We start from the raw sequence: 24,184 nt of genomic DNA, 5'->3' as shown, positions 1-24,184 counted from the left end.
CAAAAGGCCATTGTCTACTATGTCTTCTGTAGCAGAGGGGCCTTTGAGCCCCCATGTCCTGCTACCTCTGAACACCCTATAGGTACAACCCTAATACTGTTATAAGCTTTCATTTTTTATGGGTGACTTCCTGAACCTGTGATCCATTTGTAAACTGAACAGAAACATGCCACTTAAAACCAGTTTGATGCAATCTATTTATTGATATTCTATTTTTTGTTATTATATGATGAAGACCTCAAGAACGGGGCCGAATATGCATGGCTTTGATAGAGACTTGTAGTAATAGATCTCAAAATCTGAGCATATTCTTCTATACAACCAGCGAAGGCAGGTGGGATATAGCATATTATACACTCCACCTGCTTGTCCTTTGGGAACATCCAGGCAAGGAAGAGCAAAGCTTTAGTCAATATCTCATCTACTGGTTCTGATCATTTATAAAGCCAGACAGCTGACCACACAAGAAAGAAACCACAGGGGGGATTTTGAAGATTTGTCCTTTTCTATACATGTAAATGCATAGCTTGTATGAAAGCTAAGAACATACTGCCATAGGTGAACAGGCCCTCTAAGAAGTCATCCTATCACATATGGCTGCACAGCTTGGCAATAATTGTGATGTAGGTGACACCATTATAAGACCAGGCTGATATTTGCTTGTGTTTAAGGAGTTTTCCATTACTTAAAATATTGATTCAACAGCTGGCACCCCCAGAGATCAAGCTGTTGGAAGGAGCCACCTGGCAAGCACTGAGGCCTCTTCCTAGGCCTGTGACGTCATGTCCATCAGTCACATGGCCTTTGTGAAGCTCAGTCCAGTACAGCTGCTATACAATGTACGACTATGCTGGGTATACTGCAAAGAGGCCATAGCACTTATCAGAGAGCTGCAAACCCTTCAAAACAGATGATCATGGGGGTTCTGGAAATCAGATCCTCACCAATCTGTAATGGATTACCTGGATAAGTCACTGATGGTTCATTCCTGGAAAGTGTAAAAATGGTAGAATGCCCCACCATTGTGCATCACATGACCGAATGTCTGTCCATTAGACAATAATTATTTGGTATGCTAGCTGGTTAATAAGTACAAGGTAAAAAGCTATGTGGTCATACATAACATGTGGGCTCAGCTACACCCACTATTAAAAGAGAAAAGCTGTAGGAGCACCTCATGCTCAGAGGTAAATCACAAACTTAATGCCAAGATTCACAGGGTCAATGGTAAGTGTATGGAGTGGCAAAAAGTTGCCATTGAAGATAAATTATATTGAGCCAAGTACTTCTGATGTTGATGGATGGTGGGTATCAGAAGAACTCATTTGCCCAAATGTGCAAAATAAAGTGGCGGAGGATATAATGTTTAAGCAAGTGTGCCAAAAGGTTGGACAGCCCTGACCCAAATCCCACCAAACAAACACCATTAGGAGGAATTGTGAGGCCTCAAAAAACGAGTCCTTGACCTTGTGGCAGACTCCACTCAAATGCCCCATGGTCATTTATAAGAATCCAGGAAACAGCCTCCTAGAATTTGTTCATTATGTCAGAAACATCTACTCTGTAAGGCTAGGTTTACATTGCATTCCTCTAGGAGCCTACGCTGAAGATTTCAGCAAAAACATAGCACCAAATACCAAAGTATGCTGCTCTATTTTGTCCAGCAGAATGATGAACACCATAACAAAAACCTGACAGACCCCATGAGTCAATGGGTTCCATTGGGCACAAAGTCATGGGGCATCCAGGAGTTTTGTTTTTTTTAACTGTTTCTGTTCCAGATGGTCCAATGATTTTGTTATTGAATGCCTATCCTCAGGTGAGCTCTGCGGCCTCCTAATTTCAGATCAGTGGAGGTCTGTCTCCTGGCACCCCTGCTGATCAGCTGTTTGAAGAGAACACAGTGCTCTGGTTGTCTTAAATCGGTCACATGGCCTAGTCGCAATACCCTTCAAGTGAATGGGGCTGAGCTGCAATACCAAGCATAGCCATTATCCAAAGGATAGCCCTGCGAGAAGGCCATGGTGCTCACCTCAAACAGCTGATTGGCGGGGGTGCAGTGAGTTCTGAGGATAAGCCATTAATTTTAAAAGCCCAGAAAACCCCTTTAACTTGCCCGTGCAGTATTTTGCAGGTGCGCTGAAGTAAATTTAAGGTGCGCCATACGCATTAACCCACAGATTGCCAATTTTTCACACGCACATCGAGTCTTAAAAACACACGCACCACATGTTGGAAAATTCATGTATTTGAGTACTTAAAATTACAGTATTCTATGCAATAAAACAAGGGAGCTGGACGTCCAACTTTCAAAAAGAAAGCGCATAAATGTCCACTTCCCACTAATACAAAAATCATGAACCACACCTCACTTTAGGTTATTCCTCTCGGAGAACAGAAAAGGAGGAGGAGGAGGAGGGGGTTGTCCATTTTCTTTTAACCCCTTGACTGCATCGAAATGAAAGCTTCCCTCCCCAACCTCCCCAGGACCACTTGAGAGCAAAAAGTTTCACAAACGTATTTACACTATCGAAAGTGAATTCTTTTCTCCTTTATATATTTATATATGTACATATACACAAGCATCTACATTTTTTCAATGGAAGTTTGTTCCAGATGCTAGTACTTAGCAGCAATTGTGAAATTCCAGCACATATTCCATAAGGACTATACCTACTAAGAACCTACTAAGAGGGAAAAGAAACAAAAACAAAAGTGTCAACTGCAACTGTTAAAAAAGAAAAAGAAAAAAAAGAAAAACAATTAAAATGCTTGCATCCTCTCAAATGAAATGACGTGGTGGTCACTGTACACAGGAAAGTAAAAATGCACAGAACATCTACTAGTGGATGAGAAAAACCTTCAAAAAACAAACAAAAAACGACGGTTTAGGGTAGCACTGTACAGTCTTAAAATCAGTCCATGTCATAAAACCAACCCTCCTGCCCCCCTAGAAGAACGAAACGAAGAAATAATCTTCCCTTAAAATGTGCATTCACGTAGAGACAAAGTCATACTCCCACGTTACCCTTCTGCATTAACACCAGGGACCAGGTTAAATTGAATATATAAAATAAGTTAATGCCAAAAAGACCAACTATCAAGACTTGCAAGTTGCCATAAATGTTACAGCCAGTTTACAACTCTAGTCTATTAGTATTTCGTTCCAAATACGAATGCCAGAGCTAAAGCTTGCATTGATATGCAGAGCTAAAAATAAGTTTTTCATCACTAATAAATACACTCACTTAAAACTCTGGAAGTTGGATATGATCCAAAGAAAGTCTCAATGGTGCAAGTTCTCAGAAAACAAAAGACAAAAAAAATAAAATAAAAAGGAAAGAAATCTAAAGCATGGCAACCTCTGGCTGCATGAATTGTCCTAGAGAATGGAGGCTAGTTTGTAGCAATCTCTTTGCTGTCCTCCACAAAACGCATGAACTTGAAGGAAGTCCCATTCTCGCTGCTTGCTAGTTTCTCCAGACCAGCTAGAGGTGCATTTGGTTCAGAGTTTTGCAGTTTTTCTAGGTTCCCAGTGAGACCACTGATGGGGGAGCTCCCACCGTTTCCCAAGCTTCCAGTCATTGGAGTAATTCCACCATTCTGAATAACGGAAATTTCATTGGTCTTCATGGCCAAGCCATTGGACAGAGCTGCAGCATACTGGTTCCAGAAACTGGATGGGTCCCCATTGCCTGTCCTGGCAACCAAGTCTTTCTGGAATATTTCAGGAAATTTGATAGGATTCCCTCCTAAAAATGCCATAGGCCCATCCACAGAAAGCCGTCTTCCTCTCCTTGCAGGTGTACTGTTCCACATGTGAGTACCCATATGAACCTGCAGGAGGGGGGAATAAAAATAGAACACCATTTAGTATTTTCGCATTATGCAACTAATTATATATGCCTATAGAAATACACCTTTGAGCAGAAAAAGTTTGTATAAAACCTTCCCATACAGACATGCATGCTCAGCATAAGGCCTCTTTCACACGACCGTTTTTTTTTTTCCGTTTTGCGGGCCGTTTTTTGCGTTCCGTATATCGTCCATATATACGGAACCATTCATTTCAATGGTTCCGCAAAAAAACGGAATGTACTCCATATGCATTCCGTTTCCGTATTTCCGTTCCGTTAAAAGATAGAACATGTCCTATTATTGCCCGCAAATCACGTTCCGTGGCTCCATTCAAGTCAATGGGTCCGCAAAAAAAACGGAACACATACGGAAATACATCCGTATGTCTTCCGTATCCGTTCCGTTTTTTCCGGAGCCATCTATTGAAAATGTTATGCCCAGCCCAATTTTTTCTATGAAATTACTGTATACTGTATATGCCATACAGAAAAACGGAACGGAAAAAACGGAATGGAAACACAACGGAAACAAAAAACGGAACAACGGATCAGTTTAAAACGGACCGCAAAACACTGAAAAGCCATACGGTCTTGTAAAAGAGGCCTAATGGGGAGAGGCGAGACAGCTGCTCACAGACACCTCTGGTGGCAGGTTATCTCCTCTGAGAATACAAGGATGGGACATGTTGACATCAACATCCTGGATTCTTCAAAAAACATCTGCCTTCGAGAGAAAGTCAGGACACTCCTCCCATACGTGATTAGGCACGGGCTTGCTGAAATTAATCTAATGTGTATGGTCAGATTTAATTATGAAAAATTAGATGAAATAAAAGCAACTAGATATTTCATAAATTGTTTCTATAAAGCACATATGTAAAGCAAGTCCTCTTAAAGGCCACACAAAATATATGTTAAAAAAAAAAAAACACACATACACCATGAACAGCCTAAATGTAATTACTACTCTCACATTTCTCACAGCAATCTCTGGAGAAATTCTGTCAACACCATGTGTACAAATGCAAGGACTTCGCTACTGTTTAAGAACCCGAGTCATACATGCTTCAGATGAATAAAGGGCATCTTGGTTAAACACTTAAGGGTTTCAGGAGATAAACTGTCATTCAGAAAGTCAATATACTAAGCCATAAATTTTTTTTTTAAAAATGATACTTTGTAGATGGCTTTGGAAAAAAAAAAAAATTGGAGAAAGACAAATGAATAAAAAATAAATAAAATATAAGCCATTTTAGGTTACTGGTGCGAAATTGCAATACCTTGGATTTCAATGTATTATAAGAACCCACACTGCAATAAAATACACACACACACACGAGAAAAAAAACTAAAAAAAAAAAACTGTACGAGGTCCCTTACGCACATGATTTTTCACAGGCATTGCTTTTGGGCTGTAAAAATGCCAGAATAACCACACGCATGTTTTTTGTTATTTGCGGTTTTTGTGGCTTTTTTATTTTGCAACTAGTGTTTGCCCATTAGTATTTTCATCATGATGTTTTCCCCCACAGATGGGAAAAAGTTTGAAAAAAAACCGAGCCACAGTATGTTGCATTTTGTAAAAAGCCAGAATAAATTTTTTTTTGAAATTAAAATAAGAAAAATGCCAGCAGTACAAAAAAAAAAAAAAAAAACAACAACAACTTTTTTCCTAAGTTTAACATTCCTTGTAGACCTTTATCTAACCTCTGGAGCTGACACCAGTGCTAAAAATAAAATAAAAACTGACCGACCGAAAGCACAAAATTGCAGAAAAACGCTACCAAAAACGTGAAAGCACCCTTAAAACTCCAACCATAAAAGTACACTTCTTATTACTTTTAATGTGCCATGATAAGAGCCCATGCATTCCTAGGTGATATTTTCAAAGTACAAACAAGATTAATGAAGCTGTCCGTAATCCTTCAGCCATTTCTAAATACCTATGTCATGTTTTACAGTTTTTAGGGATTCTGGGTAACGACACACAAATGAACACAGCAAAGGGAGGCGGATTACAGAACAGACATCTGACAAGGTTGATCCACTCCATGTAAGATTTACATACAAAAAAAAAAAAGGTGAAGAACGGCTGTTTCTCTATAAGTGATAACTACGTTTCTAATATCGCCCAAAAATATTGTATATACGCATGTATTATATAATATATATTATAATTAACACTTAGGCCTCATGCACACGACCATATTTTTCCATCCGTGTGTCTGTTCCGCAAATTATAGAACTGGTCTTAATCTTGTCCGTATTGTGGACAGGAATAGAAATTTCTAGTCATGGGAGTTAGAAAAATGTAGATTGCACATGGAATGTGTCCATATTTTATGGATCTGTGGTTTGCACACTTGTGCATGAGGCCCAAGCCATAACATAAAATACTACATACACTCTATATCTGGGTGACATTAAGTCTGATAAAGGGCACCACTTCATTGTGCAAAAAGCTCAATAAATGGTAAACTACATCTATGAACAAAAAGAGCAGAAACAAAGGCAAAAAGGCATCAGTTATAGCTTCATGCATAAAAAAAAAAGTACAAAATGTTCAATATAAAAATTATACTACAACTTATCTATTTTGACATTATAGAAGCCTATTTTAAGACTGTCAGGTAAAATAAGTGATGGATTAAAAAAAAATGAAAAATTAATTGTATGGTTATTCAACCAGTTATTCCACAGACTGGAAATATATGGTTTACACATTTAGGTTGCTTTAAATAAAGTCAGTCAGTCTGTTCAAGCTTTGGTATACAGGAGAATGGCGAGAAACCAGCTCGAGATCTGTACTAGGTTATATTGGACCATAGAACATTGAACCACGGTACTACAGAAGTTGAATGTTTATCATGGCGCTAATGGAATCGTAAAGGTTTCCAAAACCAAAAGTTTTACATCATTTGCCTGGAGGCCATTCCCTACTGTGGTCATTTTACACACACACACACCCTTTTGCCACCTGGTGACCATCAAGCCATTTTTGAAAGCCTGGAAACTCCTGTTCTGACCAAACATCTTTATACATTAAAATGCTGATGAAATACTTAAACATTCCAAAAAGTTGCACTATTATGCAGTCTCTTTAGAGAATGAATGGCAATATTATGTGGACCTCTAAAATGTTACCAAACCACAAAGTAGTACAATTTATGAATAAGTCAATTCGTTCAGAATCATTAGTTAGTTAGACAAGTGTAAAATAAAATGCACCTCAAAGCCTCCCAAAATATGAAGCCAATGCACCTAAAATAAACAAAATAGCCATCTTTTTTTTTTTTTTTTAGTTTTCTGAAGCCTATAAACATGTTGGTTTCAGGGTGACCTGAGAAAACCAAGTTAGGTCAAAATGGTATCTCTAAATGGGCTACAATATCTAGCTTAGGACTTATTCACACAACCGTATTAATGGGTCTGCATCCGTTCCACAATGTTGCGGAACAGGTGCAAACCTATTCATTTCAATGGGGCCGCAAAAGATGCGGAGAGCACACCATGTACTGTCTGCATCTGTTGCTCTGTTCTGTGGCCCCACAAAACAGATAGAACATGTCCTATTCTTGTCCATTTTGCGGACAATAGGCATTTCTATAATGGGCATGGCCGTGTGAATGGACCCTAACTCCTAGGGCAATGTTCCTCAACTCCAGTCCTCAGAGCCCACCTGCCGGTCATGATTTGAGAATATCCCACAGAATGAATACCTGCGGTAAATCCTGATTCATAGACACTAGTTATATCACCTGCTCAATAAAAAAGAAACCCTGAAAACATGACCGGCAGATGGGCCCTGAGGACCGGAGTTGAGGAACACTGTCCTAGGATACTGGTTGATTGTCTTCCATATTTAAAGCCATTTGCCACTTTCCTAGACATGCATGAAGAAGACTTACCTTAAGATTGCCTTTTGTTGTAAACGCTCTTCCACATATAGTGCAGGCAAATGGTTTTTCACCAGTATGGGTTCTCTCATGGATTTGTAAAGCACTGGAAGATGAAAAAGACTTGCCACATGCATGGCAGTAATGCTGCTTTGGAGTCCTTCTGGCCAAAGCTGAAAGGAGAACCGGTGACGTAGCAGAGGAGGACAGAGATCCTGAAGATTTAATACTTGGAGTCTGTTCTTTACTTTCCTGAGTTGAGCCATGCAAAAAACCATTAAACTCAGTCTTTATTATGGTTGCCAGTGGATTTGGAGTTGGGTTTGGTGTTAGGTGTGTGTTAATACTCAAGTTGGAACTGGGCTCAAAAAGTTGTGATGGTAGATCTCGCATCTGGTGGGTAAGCATATGCTGTTTTAAATTGCCTTTAGTGGAAAAGCCACGGTTGCAGACTGTACATATAAATGGCCTCTCTTTGGTATGGCTTCTGTAATGAATGTCCAAGGCACTCTGACATGCAAATGTTTTACCACAAATATCACATATTGTGTTTTTAAATTTGTTTCGTTCTCTGAATGGAAATAGCACACCCATGGGTTCTTCTTTAATCACTTTGTCTGTGTTGGTGGAGGTCAAGTCTAGAGCACCTCCATTGGCAGGAGTTGGTGACATCCCGTTGGATAGTTCAGATGGTAAAGCTCGAGGTGGCCTTTCTTCAGCGTTAGGAAACTTCAAAATGTCATTTGTGCTGTTAGGTGACATAGCATTCATTGAATAAGTAGACTCCGAGGCAGCTGGGCTCCCAGCACTGTGGCTTTCAAGGTCACCACCAAAAGAGGATGAGTCATTAGTCATACCATCACCTTCAATGGAGCCATATTCAGCTGACTTGAGACTAGCTTGAAGCTGCTCAGCCAGTCCAGCACTGATCATCTTCATTTGATTCTCTAAAGCAGCAATGCTTGAGATTTCAGGGGGCAGTGGAGAGGAAGATAAGCTATCTTGAGATGCATCTGCAGATTTAGGTGTGTCTGGAACACTGCTATCAGGACAGTCTTCCATGTTTTCATCTGAGAAGTTGTCAAGGTCATCCATAGTTTTTTCATCAAAGGACCCAGTATCAGATTCCATAGAGTCAGGATAATTTTCAGCGACTAGGGTGTTTGGAATTTGTCCTCCCATATGCATCCTGATATGTTGCTGCAGCACAACGGCGTTTGTAAATTTCTTTTGACAAATGGGGCAGGAATGCTGTACCCTAAGTGGTGGCATGGCACGATGGACGCTATAGTGAGTCTTTAGGTTACCTTTCGTGGTAAAAGCACGTCCACATACTTTACATTTGAAGGGTCTTTCCCCTGTGTGTGTTCGATAATGCATTTTAAGAGCGCTATGGCAGCTTAGTACACGATGACATATCACACACTCATTTGGGTCACTAGACTTTTTGTCAATATTCTCTACAAGTTGCTGCAGTTTGGAGGTCTCTGATGCAGGAGCTGTATCCAAAAGCCCACCAAAAGGAAATTTTGCTTTGAATTGTTCGGAGAGCAATGGTAGAACTGGGTTTGAAAAAGTTGTGGGGTTAGCAGTTGCCAAGTCACCAGAAGGAGAGCAAGTAGTGCTGTCAAAATTTTGAAAATTTGAATGTTGAGAGTTTTCTTCACCTTTGTCATCGGGGTTGGGCAACTCCATAGATTCAATCTCTTCTAAAGGACTGTTACTTTTTTTTAAAGTGGATCCTACAGCCGGCAAATCACTTTTTCCTGAATCGGATGGGCTAGCAACTGGGTGACTGATGGCTATAGATTGGGGTTCTTCAGTCTTAATGAATGGTGTCAAGTTTGAAATAGTTGGTGGAAGTGGCATCCCCACAGATGTGGTCAGGCTAGGTAAAACTGGCTTGCTGTCCAGCCAGTTTGTCACAGGTTTTTCAGGTGGTATAGACATTCCATATGGAATTCCTGTACTTGTTGGTATGTTGTCCAAATGCTCTGGCACCGGGTATGGATTCATCTGAATGTGAGGATATTTCTCTTTATGACGCTGAAAGTGAACTTTTAGATTTCCTTTAGTGGAAAACCGGTTACCGCAAATGTTGCATTTAAATGGCCTCTCGCCTGTATGAGACCTAAGATGGATCTGCAAGGCACTGTCACTACCAAAGACCTTTGCACAGAATCTACACTTGTGCTTGAAGAACGCCTCATCAGAGGAGCTCTTTGCTTCAAATGGAGCTGTGCTGGCCGGCTTGCTTTTCCTCAGTGAGCTTAAGTCCTCTGCCGTTGTTCCTATGTTGGGTAATGCACTGGGGAATATGGTGGTACTCGTTGCAGCCTGAGGTAGTAGTGGATTAGGTGCAGGACTTAATAGACTGCTTATTGCAAAGGCTGGTGAAGATGTTATAGGTGCTGCTTGGTTACTAACCTGTGAGCCACCAGTGCTTGAAGGTACTCTGTCTACAGAAGGTGGATTAGCTGCTGCCATTTGACCGATAGAAGGAGAACAACTACTATTGGATGGAATATTGGTGCCAGGGCTGCTCTGAGGTAGCTGTACTGAGGGTATTTGCTTGATACCACTAATGCTGGCTGACTGGCTAGCAAGACTTTGAGCCAAGCCAGCTGCTGCTGCAAGCTGTTGGGACAGGTGAGAACTCAATGTAGTCAACGGGGTAGCAGATACCCTCAGTGCCCCTTGAGAACCGCTAGATGTAGGCATTTCTGCACTTTGTGATGCCAACAATAATATTTGGTGACGAATTTGCTCAATTAGGTGCAACTGGTGTATCTGCTGCTGTTGCAAAGCCAGAAGCTGCTCCATTAGTGCTGGCACGGCCATTTTATTGTTACTTGCTCCTTTAGACTTTGCTTCTTGAGAAAACTGTGCCACCGCCACTTTAGTACTTTGAAGGTTTTCAATAATGACATTGCTGTTAATAACTGAAAAGTTGCCCAAAGCTGCCAGATCCCTTACTTGAGGTAGTGTGGTTGTGATGGCTGAGGTACCCAAGGTGGAATTATTACTACTAGAAACACCATTTTCCACTTTGTTGGAACCACTGCTGCTATTGCTAGCTTCGATCTCCACCTCCATGGATTCTTCTTTGTCAGGCTTGTCATGCTCTGAAAGGTCACTACAGTCAGCTTGATCTGCGTTATTAACTGTGTCATTCATGTGCTCGTCAGGATTATCTGAGGGGGGACTTGGAGAGGTTGTTTCAGCAGGAGGTGGTGGATTTTCATTCACAATTAGAACCAATTGATTTTTAGTGCAGTTCTTCTTGTGTTGCAACAAATCTGATAGTTCAAAGAACTCAGCGCAACATCTGGTGCAGACGTGAGCATCCTTGTTCTTGGGTGTCCGGTGAGCTTGAACCCTCTCTGTAACTCCTAAAAACCAAGAGCTGAGAATTAGAAACATGGCTTCTGAACCAAGAGCAATTTTTTTATTAAAACATATTTCGATTAACAATCACAACGAAGAGGTTCTGCGATCAATATCACAAGGATTGTGCACAACTTTTGTAACACTTTCCACCCCCTACTAGACTTTGAAGACCTTACATCCTCTTAGATAATAATTTGCTTCAAATAACCCATTAGAATATAGCATACTATGTAAAGGAGGTATTTGGTAATAATTACGTTTTTTGTTATAAAGTTGGGCACAAAACAGCTTAAAAGGCCTAGTTAAACATTTGTTCTCATCCTTCTCGTTTGATTCTGGAAATCTTGATGATGCCAGTTTTTGGTCCGACACGTAACCCAACACAGACGGCATTAAACAGCAAGACCATAAACATTCATGCGCAATGACCAAGTCTATAAAGTAATTGCTTACAACAGAATGAAACTTGTTCGAATCTTTCTTTTGCGTTTCTCAGTCATTACTCATAAATGCTACCATCAGATGAGAATACACACACAGTAACAAATTTGGGGACAATCTTTCCCATCATGTCAAATACTTTTATATTTATACGCAAGTGTTTCTGGATGATAAGAAATGGGGCATCAGTGATCAAATTGGGACAAGTACACCTCAAACTTAGAGATATATATATATATATATATATATATATATATATATATCCATCTATCTAAGCTGCAAGATTCAGATGAGCTTCTAACAATATGGGTATAAAAGTTTTAGAATTGGACATATCAAATAGAGGAATGATCATGGATGGGTGAAAATATTTTTCTGCCCTTTGAAGTGAAAATCTATAGGAGGCAATTGGGCTAGTTTCACACGAACGAGTTTTCCATCCGGATGCGTTCCGTATTGAGAACGGACAGCGTCCGGACTGAATCCTCAGCAATTCATTTCAATGGTTATCTGCACATGAGATTCGTTTTTAACTTATCATCCCGGAGTTAAAAAAAATAACTAAATAAAAAATTGCAGTATGTTCCATATATGAATGGGGCTGTGTGAAAAAATAAAATAAAATAGAAGGCAACCGGAGGAGATGTTGAGCATTATTCTTCACGCGAGCAAAAAACGGATGCAATCCGGATGGGAAAGAAAAAAAAAAAGGAAACACTAAATGCAATTGCAGAAAAAAAACGGATTGAACTTTGCGTGAAAAACCATCAGGTTTTTTCTTAAGAGATCTCGACATGAGATGGCGGCTTACAGCATACAATATATTAATTGCATCAAATGCACAGCAAATGTCAGGAAATGCTCTGCAGATTTTGTAGAAAGGTATTCTAAGTTAAAGCTCACTGAATGAGACCATAAAAATTATTGTCATATCAGAGGCCATATCATTTGCTTTTTTTTTTCCATATCCATGTTAAGATGGGAAATAACGTTCAGATTTATCCCTGCGCCAAAATGGGATTGTGTGGCCAAAACTCCAGAAAAACAGTGTGATAAAACTCTTCCCCCATTGTTCCGCATCTGTGTGCTTCCACACATTTCAATTAGCTTATGGGGAAGGCTTCCCAATTTGCTCTTCCCACTAGTTGCTCACATTTCTTATTACACCCAAGACCATTTGCAAATTAAACATAAGTCCCTGACTCCAAAACTAACTGATCCTATTGAAAAACAGGATGGTTTCCTATTGTTCACCCAGCGTGAAGACAGAAACTGCTGTTGTTTAAAATGGTATGTGGTTATCTTACAAGGCTGTGAAAAAAAAACCTGTTTAATTCAGAGATTACCTCCCTGCATGTTTTACTGCAATCCTAAAAAAAAAAAAAAAATCCCACATAATGGGAAGTTTCCATGACACCACCATTGAATTTGGCCAAAGACTTTTTTGTGTGTGTGTGCGCGCGCGCGTCTTTCAACATAATAAAATACCCTGGTCTGTAATAACTTATTAGAAGCAGTGAATAAAATTTACATTTTAGGGGCCAGAAGAATCAAATAAGTATGGGCTTTCAAGTGAAGAAAAATTTAAGAAAATTAAAATTTTAATAGTTTCATAAATGGTAAGTGGCTAGGATTTGATTGCATTTGCAAAATATAGGATTTCATGTTTTTTGGTTACTTTTGCATCATGGAAATCTAACCAGACAGTGGGAGAATAGAAATCTCAGATTATGGTGTAGAAAAAGGGCGGTTGGGATGGTGGCGTGTTGACAAGCAATGTATGTGCATTCTAGTTGCCTCTCTGTTCCCATGAAAATTCAGCATCTAATATATTCAACAGAAATGCTGCACATTTCCATATGTAATGGTTATGTCCCCATCTACTTTTACAGCCAATTATGAGCGAACAAAAAGCCATTCTGTTTGTGCACACATTTTGAACAAAATGCATTAAAACTATTATGTCAGCATGTTCATTTAAGCTCTACATTCAGTGGAAAATACGTTTCAACCAGATCACATTTATCAAAACATAATGCCACTTTAAAACACAGTTTTGCTTGGTCAGCTGTGCCTGGGCAAATAATAGCAAATTCAGGTCTAAACAGCTTGTGGGGGGGGGGGGGGGGGGTGTTAAAAGACTTTCCCTTTATTAACTGTGAATATACAACTTTACAACTAAATATTTTAGAACATTTATACAAATCTCACAAACTGAGAGTGGGCGCCACTCAGAACCCCTAAATGTGCTAATGTCTAAAATGATGACTTAAAAAGAGTTCACGTACTTTCTTTTATAAATAGAAGTTTTCCTTCATCTACTTCAGATTTCATTTCTTCAGACTCTCTGGCAATCTTCATCTGTATTAGATCCAGTGTACCTAGAATTGCAGAAACACATTTATTGGGGGCCAGAACTTAGCATTATTTCAAATCACCTAGAAAATGGTTAATAGGTTAAGGAATAATTTGCTGGGGTCCTATGATGAAACTGTATAATTTATAGGAATATAAAGGTGTATGTATTATTAATATATATATATATATATATATATATATATATATATATATATATAAAAATATATATATATAAAAATATATATATATATATATATATATATATATTTTAGATAGATCTGGTAAACTCATAACTACACTATATTCTCAGTTTTTATCATTAACGAGTCCCATTAATTTTAAGAAACTAATTAACTTTTGCTTCAGGTCAGATGGAATCTTTTGTAAGATTTTTTTTTTTATCATTATAAGAAAAAATAGAATGCTACATGAAAATAGAACCACGTCCAGAATTATAGAAATCTTCCCCCAACTTGAACCAAAATGAATATGATTTTATGCATCAGGTATTGAAATTAGTTTAGATCAATTGCAAAAATAAAAATAAAAAAATTGCAGGAGAAAGAAAAGAGAGCAGGCACAAATAAACCAATGATTATATTTAAAGGTAATCAAATATGAATAAAAAAGGTATACATATGCTCCATAAATTTTTTTAAAAAAAACATATATATAATTTTTTTATGTCTATATAATATATATTATATAATTATTTACGCACATATAGTGTCTCTAATATACACTTTATAGATTGATACCATGTAACAGGCGTACATATTTGTATTGACAGAAATCTAGATGCACTCATACTGTATATGTTAATGACAAGTTTTAATGAATACAAAAATCAAAAGTTTACTTAAGTTTCTTCTGAAACTAATAGATGGATAGACAATAATATCAAGTCATGTATGTAGTTAATAGATATACAGCAGGTTTTACAAACTTTGCTATTCTAGCTCTTCCATAAATGAAGCTCACACTTTATAACAGTGAACACTAGGTGGGGATCCAGAAGCAATGCTTTCAATGGGGAGGAAAAAAAAAAAAAAAAAAACACACCACATATATGACAATTCCAGTGTGAGTGAAAGAAAAAAAAAGAAAGAAAAAAAAAAGAAAAAAGAAAAAGAAAGGTTCCTGGAGTCTCCATCTACACTCTGCCTACATAAATATTGGCATTCAGACAAGAAACTAAATCCCAGTTGTTTTGGAGAGCACTGCTCTATGGGAAGCACTTGTCAATCCAGTGTAGTGTGAGGGCAGGAAGGGGTTAGTGAAGAAGTGCAGCTCCTGATAAGGTGCATGGGACTGAGTGAACTCCCTGCTAGGAAGGATCAGGATGTGGAATCATTGAGAGAGGATCCAAAAACATATTGGATGCTGAACTTTGTCACCTTTTTAAGAGAGGAGGCCAGCAGAGGTTAACAAAGCAGAGGGATTTAGATTGATGTGCAAGATACAAGGCATACAGTCCAGTCCCAATTCATACAGCATAACATAGTCCATCAAACTACCCCCTCAGCACTATGCCCACCTTACCAACTCAACAAAGCCAAAAAATACACCCACCCAGAGCAGACATCGAATAAAGGCACAAACTTCTCCTTCCAGATTCTGCTTCCTAGCCTCTCTATAGCAGTAACCAAAGAAAAAAAAACACACTAAAAAAAAGATTTCTAATTTTATTTCCACTAAAGCAAATTCAGTTTCTGAGACTCCACCCAGCGTCTCTCAAGGAGAGGACTTGTTGAATTTCTTAGGAGATAACAATGTTTACAAACACTGGCAGGAAAAAAAAGGAAAAACAAACAAACAAAAGAACGAAAAGAAAATGCTAATCTCTCCAGACCTTCTACCGATGCGACAGGAAAGATATCCGTTCATAAAATGCGACTTATTTCTGAACGAAAGAGCTGAGCGTTGGCTATGCTTTTATTTTTATTTTTTAATGTAAATTAACGGATTGCAGAAATTTAATTGTCTTCCGTTATATCTATTTTTTCGTAGAGTGAGGATTTGTGGCTTTAGCGAAATGCTAATATTATTACAAGATAATCCTCTGAACTATTACAATGCATGTCCTGCGGGCAGAGTTACTGGAAAACTAAGATCTAGAGGTGATAAAACGTTCTTTTTACGAAAAACAGGATAAACAGCGAACTGTCCTTTCAGCCATTTGCTCATTAGATGTTTTAATTAACTAGCAAATGACAAACACACACACACATTATATATATATATATTATTTATAAAATGTGTGTATATATATATATATATATATATATATATTTAAATTGAGGAAGTTTGAGGACCATTAAAAGTTTACATACAGTTGGATTCTGAAACAATGTATTTTATCACTTTATTAAGGGGGGAAAACTTAATTCGATCAAATTACCAAGATTGGCTATCAGCAGTAAGGATCTGCATGTACTAAACCACATGCAGAAATCAAACAGTTAATGCAAATTATAAATGAAAATCCTATTGTTTTGCAAAAGATGGTGGGAAGCGATAAGCCCGACCAAGAAATAATGGCTTTAGAGGGGCTTATTAGCACGGACCATACACAGGATCACTTATTTTTTTTTTCGTTTCTGGTCTGAAACCCAGAGAGTGACCATCATTTTTTTTTTGGGATTAATAAGTAACCATCTCTTGCTGGATGTGGTTAATCTTTTAGCAGGATAGGAGTCCATGGGAAGAGGGGGGTCACATTTGGGACAAAGCAGGCAGTTTTCTCCCCTTCACTCCATTCGGTGGTTATTGGGGGGGGGGGGGGGGGGATACAAGGAGTTAAGCCCTTAGAGCAAGAAGTTATCTAAAGAAGAAGTCAAAAGGTGCTTCCTATAGGTGTACACCAGCCAGATAGCCTAAAGAGGGGTCCCAGAAGATAAGGAGGGGGGAGAAGAAGAAGAAGCCCTTCTCTCTTCCTCCCATGTTGAGAGCATTGTTGGTTAGTGAATAGCCCGAAAGATCTGACCCTAAATGTTGCACTGTCTGCACAATGGGGCATGGGGAGCCGCCTGCTATGCCTGGAAGATGTTTAGCAAGAGGGGACAAATCACTTTTCAATGGGGTCTGGGGGGATTGTCACACAAGGTGCATGTGGGAGATCACAGGGGACAGACATGGACTGGAGAGGAAGTTTAGCTGCTACTAGGAAAAAGAAGAGGCTCCATAAAATATCTATTAAAAGTAAATATAGTGTGTGTATGTATGTAATTATATATATATACACACACACACACACACACACACTTAATTGAAGACTTTAAGAAGCCTTCTATTACTTGTGGCAGCTAAACTTACTATAATATATCGATATACAACACTAATATATATATATATATACACACACACACACACATTACATACACTATACATACACACATTACATGCACATATTACACACACACTATATACACACACATTACATACATGTACACACATTACATACATGCACATATTACACACACACACACACTATACATACATATATATTACATACATGATGCACACACATTACATACACTATACATACATTATACACACACACATACACTATGCAGACACTATACACACATTACATACACTATGCAGACACTATACATACACACATTACATACACTATACATACATTATACACACACATATATTACATACATACACTATACATACACATATAACATACTTACACACATTAAAATACACACACATATATAGTACATACACTCATTACATACACTATACACACACATTACATACATACATTACATACACACACTATGCAGACACATACACTGTACATACACACACTATGCACACACATACATACATTACATACACTATGCAGACACTATACATACACACACTATGCAGACACATACATACACACTATACATACATACACTACATACACTATGCAGACACATACATACACTACATTCACTATGCAGACACTATGCAGACACATACATACACACTATACATACACATACATACACTACATACACTATGCAGACACATACATACACACTATACATACACATACATACACTACATACACTATGCAGACACATACATACACACTATACATACACATACATACACATACATACACTACATACACTATGCAGACACATACACTCCGCTATAACACCAGGATCTCGGACTTCTCTCCTGGAGGAGTTTCCAGAAGGCACAGACCCCGCAGAGATCCAGGGGCAGAGAGCTGGGAAAGTTAGTGAGGAGTTGTTGGGCTCTTGGTTCCTCTCCCATCCCTCAGGTCCGGGTCGGGCGCAGGGCCCCCAGGCTGGGTGACAGGGCTCCTATGGGTGCTCTCACTTACCATGACTTCCAGGCAGGGCCAGCCCAGGGTCCGATTGGAGATGCTGGGGTTTCGCCTGCTTCCTCCGAGACATGCTGGCTCGCACATCAGCTGGGGCAAGAAGACAAATAATTTACTCCCAAAATGTGCTCCCAATTCCGGGCAGGGAGCCCCATCCAGCGCGCATGTGTCCTGCCATAATTATGATGATCAATAATGCATTGCGATTAATCATAGGCAGCAGGGGGGGCTGAGGGGGGGGCTGGCACATGTCCAGCTCTATTCAAACCCAGGCTCCCTAATCAATGAGCCTGTGATTCGCTGGAGGCTGCTGTCCCTCTCAGCTGCCACCCAATAATAAGGGGGCCGGCTCATGGAGGGGGAGGGAGGGGGCAGGCACTCAGCGCTGGATACAATGTTAACCCTCTTAGCAACTAACTAGCAAAGCTCCCTATCTGGAGGAATGTTTCCAGGATGCCTCCTCCTGAGGTAGAGTGCGAGCTCTGAGGGCAAGTCATCTCTAGTCTCCTCCTCTCCTCGGATCGAACTAAGGGCAAGCTCTCCTAGGAATGGAGAATTATGGATAAGACTGATTGCAAGCTCTTGTGCACACACTGGACACCGACAGATAAAAAGCTAATTGCAAGCTCTTAGGACAAGCCATTTTTGCACAGCCTTGTATCAGACTGGATGAGCAGTGCTGCACACTCCTCTCTCTCTCTCTCTCTCTCTCTCTCTCTCTTCATGGGATAAGTATAAGACTCCTTTGATAATCACCTGCTTGATAGAAAAGTCCCTGCTGCTGTGGAACTACAAGTCCCAGCATGTATTCCTTCCTAGGCAAAGTACTAAGGTGGGCATGCTGAAGCATGTAGTCCCACAGCATGATGAAATAAGCCCACTCCATATGCCATGATAACAAGGCAATATAACTCTTTCATGCTGCCATCCAGCTCCACCAAACTGGAAAGGAAGGGGGGGGGGGGGTAATGCTGGGAGCTCTAGGACTCCTCTGATTGGCTGTGGCTGCTGTCAGTACAGTGTGGGCGGGGCCTATGACAAGTGCTGGAGAGGGGAGGCTGGGTGTTAGTGTCCCCCTTGCTCCAGCCCAGGGCAGGGGATCTAGGATGATGGCAGCAGCAGCAGGTCCTGGAGGAAGATGAGGAACAGTCAGATCACCTTGGAGGTTGCATCTGCCTGTATGTGTCCCTGGAATACCATTATTCTGCTGTAGCCAAAACTTGACCCTAGCACCCATAGCCCTCTGATGACTGATTGTACAGACCAGCTGCAGCTCTGACTCCATGAGATTAATCTGTGTGCAATTATTTGGAGCAACATTATATATATATATATATATATATATATATATATATATATATATATATATATATGTTTATTTTTATTTATTTGTTTGTTTATTTTCTCCTAACAATACTCATTATAGAGAAGACAGACCAGAGAGTCCTGGGTAGGAGAAGACGAGGACTGTGGCTGATGGAACATGGAGCTCAGTTGGGGGCTGAGTTTGAAGGATGGACATAATAATCTTCCTATAGGTGATACTGAACAAGTCATTATTTTTCTCTGAATATTTAACCACATCCTGTGGCAGAGATTGATATATGGCTGGTGCAGGCTGCCGAGCTGTCTCTTATGTCTATACCAGTGTGTATATTCTCTGTATTAGATTGACCATCCATACAGATGTTCTTACATCTTTCCCTCCATGTCTATGTGTATATTGAGTATCAGTGTATTACAGATTTCTGACAATATTCTCCCAGCATGACTGTAAAAGAAAGTAAAAAATAATGCCCCAAAAAGAAAAAAGAAAAGTGGATGCTGTTTGCACTTGTCTGTGTCCTTCTTCTCACAGCTCATAATGCCAAGTCAAATTCCTTGTAAGGGCAAACTTATTTGTCTAAATAAAATTGATTCTGATAAGGAACTTTGAAACTAATTCTGCATCATTGACCTCCATCATTCTGGGGGACTCGGTAGAAATATTTGGAGATTTTTCATTTATTTATTATTGGCAATCGGTCTTCAAGAAAAAAGTTCTAAATGTGGCTTTTAAAATTCTAAATCTTTTTCCAATGAATCAAAATAGAAAATGTCAATTTTACTCTTAAGTTAAAACACCCCAAAAAATTAGATTTGGTCAAGGTGAAAGGGTTAATAGACGCACAAGCAACAAGGCTCTTTAACCATTTAGCAGCTGAAGAATCAGCTGAGTCTATGTGGGACCTCTGGCTGTAGGAGTGAGGAGGATGCATGTTAATGGGAGAGGCGCTATGTACACCCCAGTATCCATGTATCACACCTTATCATGAGGAGTTAATCACTGCAGGACATCTGTCATTTAATAGCAGCTATCTCTTCTGGGTGAGGGGGCCTAGACGCTGTGCACACAGATGTAGCAGTGCTGAATCTGTGACATAAGCCAGAAAAATCACATAGTAGTCCTGCAGTCCCATACAAAAGTAAAGCCATACATTTTGCTAAATGCCAAACGCCAAACCCAGCTTTGCTACTTCTGTATGTGGCAGAGTTGTCTGGATGAGGCTATCAATGCTCTGCATTACTCATTAAGGCCAGGTACCTCCATGTAATTGCTCTTTGTCTTTAAGTACAATCCTCCCTCCACCCCACATAAGGTATCCCCCCTGGATAACATGAGGCCCTTTGGTCTTTGCACTTTTTTTTTTCTTTCCAGACAATAGGGACCCATCAACTCTCTAGTTTAGATTTATTTCCTCATGATCAATAACCCGGCATAGATGTCCCAAATTTAATCCCCTTCCATTATTTCTGACAGCGGATAATTGATCAGAGGTCAAACAAATACACATAATTGAATCATAAGTAATATGGGGTGGCTCAAGGCAACCTGATGGGGGGAAAAGGCACCCGTCCGTTCATTTCTGCTTTCTAGTTTATTGGTGTCACTGACCACACCTAGAACTGTCCTGCTTTATCATTTGAATATTCCTTTCTTAGAGGCAGGAAATTCCCGATAACAACTTTTAAGATAAAATTATTTATTACAAATTAATGAGAAGCTGAACACAAGAAAGTAGCTGCCAAAAACACTCAACATTCTACAAAATATCCATGACATGATATAAGAACTATTCAGTTTTTCATTCATCATATTAATTTATGTTACAGTATCTATCTAACTATCTATCTAATATCTACCTATCTTACTATGTATCTAATATCTATCTCAGATCTATTATCTATCTAATATCTAACTATCTTACTATGTATCTAATATCTATCTCAGATCTATTATCTATCTAATATCTAACTATCTTACTATGTATCTAATATCTATCTATCTCAGATCTATTATCTATCTATCTATCTATCTATCATCTATCTAATATCTAACTATTTATCTATCTATCTATCTATTATCTATTATCTGTCTATTTAATATCTAACTATCTATTTAACTATCTATCTAATATCTATCTATCTTATTATCTATATATTCGTCTATCTTACTATCTAATATCTATCTATCTATTTATCCATCTTTCTATCTATCTACTCGCTATCATCTATCTATCTATCTATCTATGTAATGTATATCTATCTATCTATCTACATATCTTATACACACTAATCTATTATACTAGATACACTCTTATGGGAGAGATCATCTCTCAGTTTGTTCATCACGTTTTTGTCTTATGTTTAACGTGTGCAAAAACCGTATATAGATGCCTCTGATGGAAGCCATATAGTGGCCTCTGTCACCATAGAGTTCCATTGTAAAAAAAAAATTATATTTACATAAGCATTTTTTACTGTACTCTGCAGGACGAAAATTGTCATGTACTGCGCTTTTGCATCCTTTTTTCTCCAGTGTACACGTTAAACGTCGGGTAAAAATGTAATGTGAACCCAGCCTTAGATATTTGTTTTTGAATATTTGTTACTTTTACATATTTTTTGCTTCTTTTAATTATAAATAAAGAACTGAGGTATGCTGCAGTATGATAATGGTTCTCCTTCTTCTTCATAATAATAATAGTAATAATTTAACATTTTCACTGCAAACAAGTCAGTATGTATGTACATATCATATAAATGGATCCAGCCTAGCAGGAAAGTCCTGGTAGGTAAATGTAAGCTGCCCTAGTCCAGAGGAGTAGAACAAGGTAAAAGCACATCATTGTAAAAATACAGTTGAATAAACTATGAATCAATCAGTCCTTCATTTTCAGGGAAATGTATCTGCTTTCGATTCGGATCATTATATTTGTAGAACTGTGAAGCTTCTATAGAAAGTACCTCAAATGCCTGTTGCATGTCTGCACGTTTTACATGGGACTGTCAGACCTGCAAAAGAGGAGACCGTTCTCAGTGGTTTAGCTTCAGTCTTCGCTCATTTCGCATTTTCCACCTCCTTGGAATGGAAATGACTGCAAGGAAGCTGTTCCTCAGACATGGCATATGTTCCTTTAGGCACAGAGGAGGCAACATTATGTTACAATTAAATTAGCTCTGGCTTTTAACATTGAATAATTGGGTAATTTAAATTAAAGTCAGGCTAACACCTTCCGACGGTTACAAACTTTAAAGCCTCCCGGCATTTGGTGTCACCATAACTTGTTAACTGTATACGAAACATATCTATGTATGTAAATAATTATATGTTATATATCTATAGCTATACATTATATATTATATCTCTATAACTATAAATAAACAACCCATAACAGCAACCAAAAATCCTGAAATTCATATTCTTGCATTGGGCCTCCTGAAAATGAGCCTTTTTTTTTTTACAAAAAATAAATAAAAAATAACAATTAATGTGTGATAAATTATGGGGACTTGATACAGGTTTACTTGCAGTGTTAATCAATCCCTCCAATTAGTTTAAATTGAGGCATCGGTGCAAAATATTCTACCTTAGACCAACAATAGTAATAATGGTCAAACAGGACAAATACTGGGCACTTACAACATTCAAACATGACCCGCACAACAATCTTTGAGACTTCAAAACCCATTAAAGCCATTATACAATACGTAAAAATAATTGTATGACAGTGGTACTTATCTATGATGTACCATAAAAATTTAGGTCACCAACAAATCCCACCAACATTGGATGAATGGCAGCATTAGGGGGGGTTCACACGTAGGTTATTGCGTCCGTTTTTTTAAGACCGAAGGCAAAAAGTGGGTTGGCAGGAAGTACGTAGAAAGGAAAGACTTAGACTTCTGCTTCATGCTAGATCCACTTCTGGTTTTGGCTCAAAAACCAATGGGTGACCACTCACCCTTAGGGCTCCTTCTCATACACTATTTGTAGCATTTTTCCAGCATTTTTTTTTTCCAGGTATTTTTCAAGTTCCATAGAAAATCCCTGTGGGAAATACAGCCCCATCCAGAGCATGCTTTCTTTAAAAAAAAATAAAAAATGCATGACCATAAAAATGCAAAGAAACAAAATGCTTTGTATTTAGACTTTTTGCTATGAAATAAAGTAATATGTAGTCAGAGTGCTTTTAACGTAAAAAAAGAAAATGCAAATAATAAAAACCGCAAAGTGATGTGTGTGAGTTAGGGTCCATTCACACGACCGTATACACGCAAACTGTGGATCCAATAAACACATATCCGGGCCATGTGTATCCCGCATTTTCCCCTTACGCAGGTCCGACACTATGTAAAAAATGACTCTTCTTGTCTTCTTGTCTGCAAAATGGACCAGAATAGGAGGTTTTATTTATTTATTTTTTTGCAGGCCCTGGAATGGACATATGGATGTGGACAGCACATGGTGTGCTGTCCGCATCTTTTCCAGCTGCATTGAAATGATAGGGTCGACATTGTATCCTCAAAAAACAGGTGGACCGCAAATACAGTCGTGTGAATGGACC

The 24,184-nt window shown here is 38.8% G+C and overlaps 1 protein-coding gene across 1 annotated transcript; it reads right to left on the bottom strand.

Moving 5' to 3' along the window:
- Positions 1 to 2,239: 2,239 nt before the first annotated feature.
- Positions 2,240 to 18,464, bottom strand: SALL1 (spalt like transcription factor 1). Its single transcript, XM_040409921.1, has 4 exons — positions 18,297 to 18,464; positions 13,873 to 13,965; positions 7,766 to 11,145; positions 2,240 to 3,837 (listed from the first exon to the last, which is right to left on the bottom strand). The coding sequence occupies exons 1-4, from the start codon at positions 18,367 to 18,369 to the stop codon at positions 3,397 to 3,399; spliced, it is 3,987 nt and encodes a 1,328-aa protein (XP_040265855.1). The 5' UTR covers positions 18,370 to 18,464; the 3' UTR covers positions 2,240 to 3,396.
- Positions 18,465 to 24,184: the final 5,720 nt, after the last annotated feature.

The sequence above is a fragment of the Bufo bufo genome, chromosome 10 (genome assembly GCF_905171765.1).
Source record: "Bufo bufo chromosome 10, aBufBuf1.1, whole genome shotgun sequence".
Lineage (NCBI taxonomy): Eukaryota > Metazoa > Chordata > Amphibia > Anura > Bufonidae > Bufo > Bufo bufo.
Note: the sequence above shows the minus strand (reverse complement) of the source record. Positions and strands in the feature narration are given on the sequence as shown.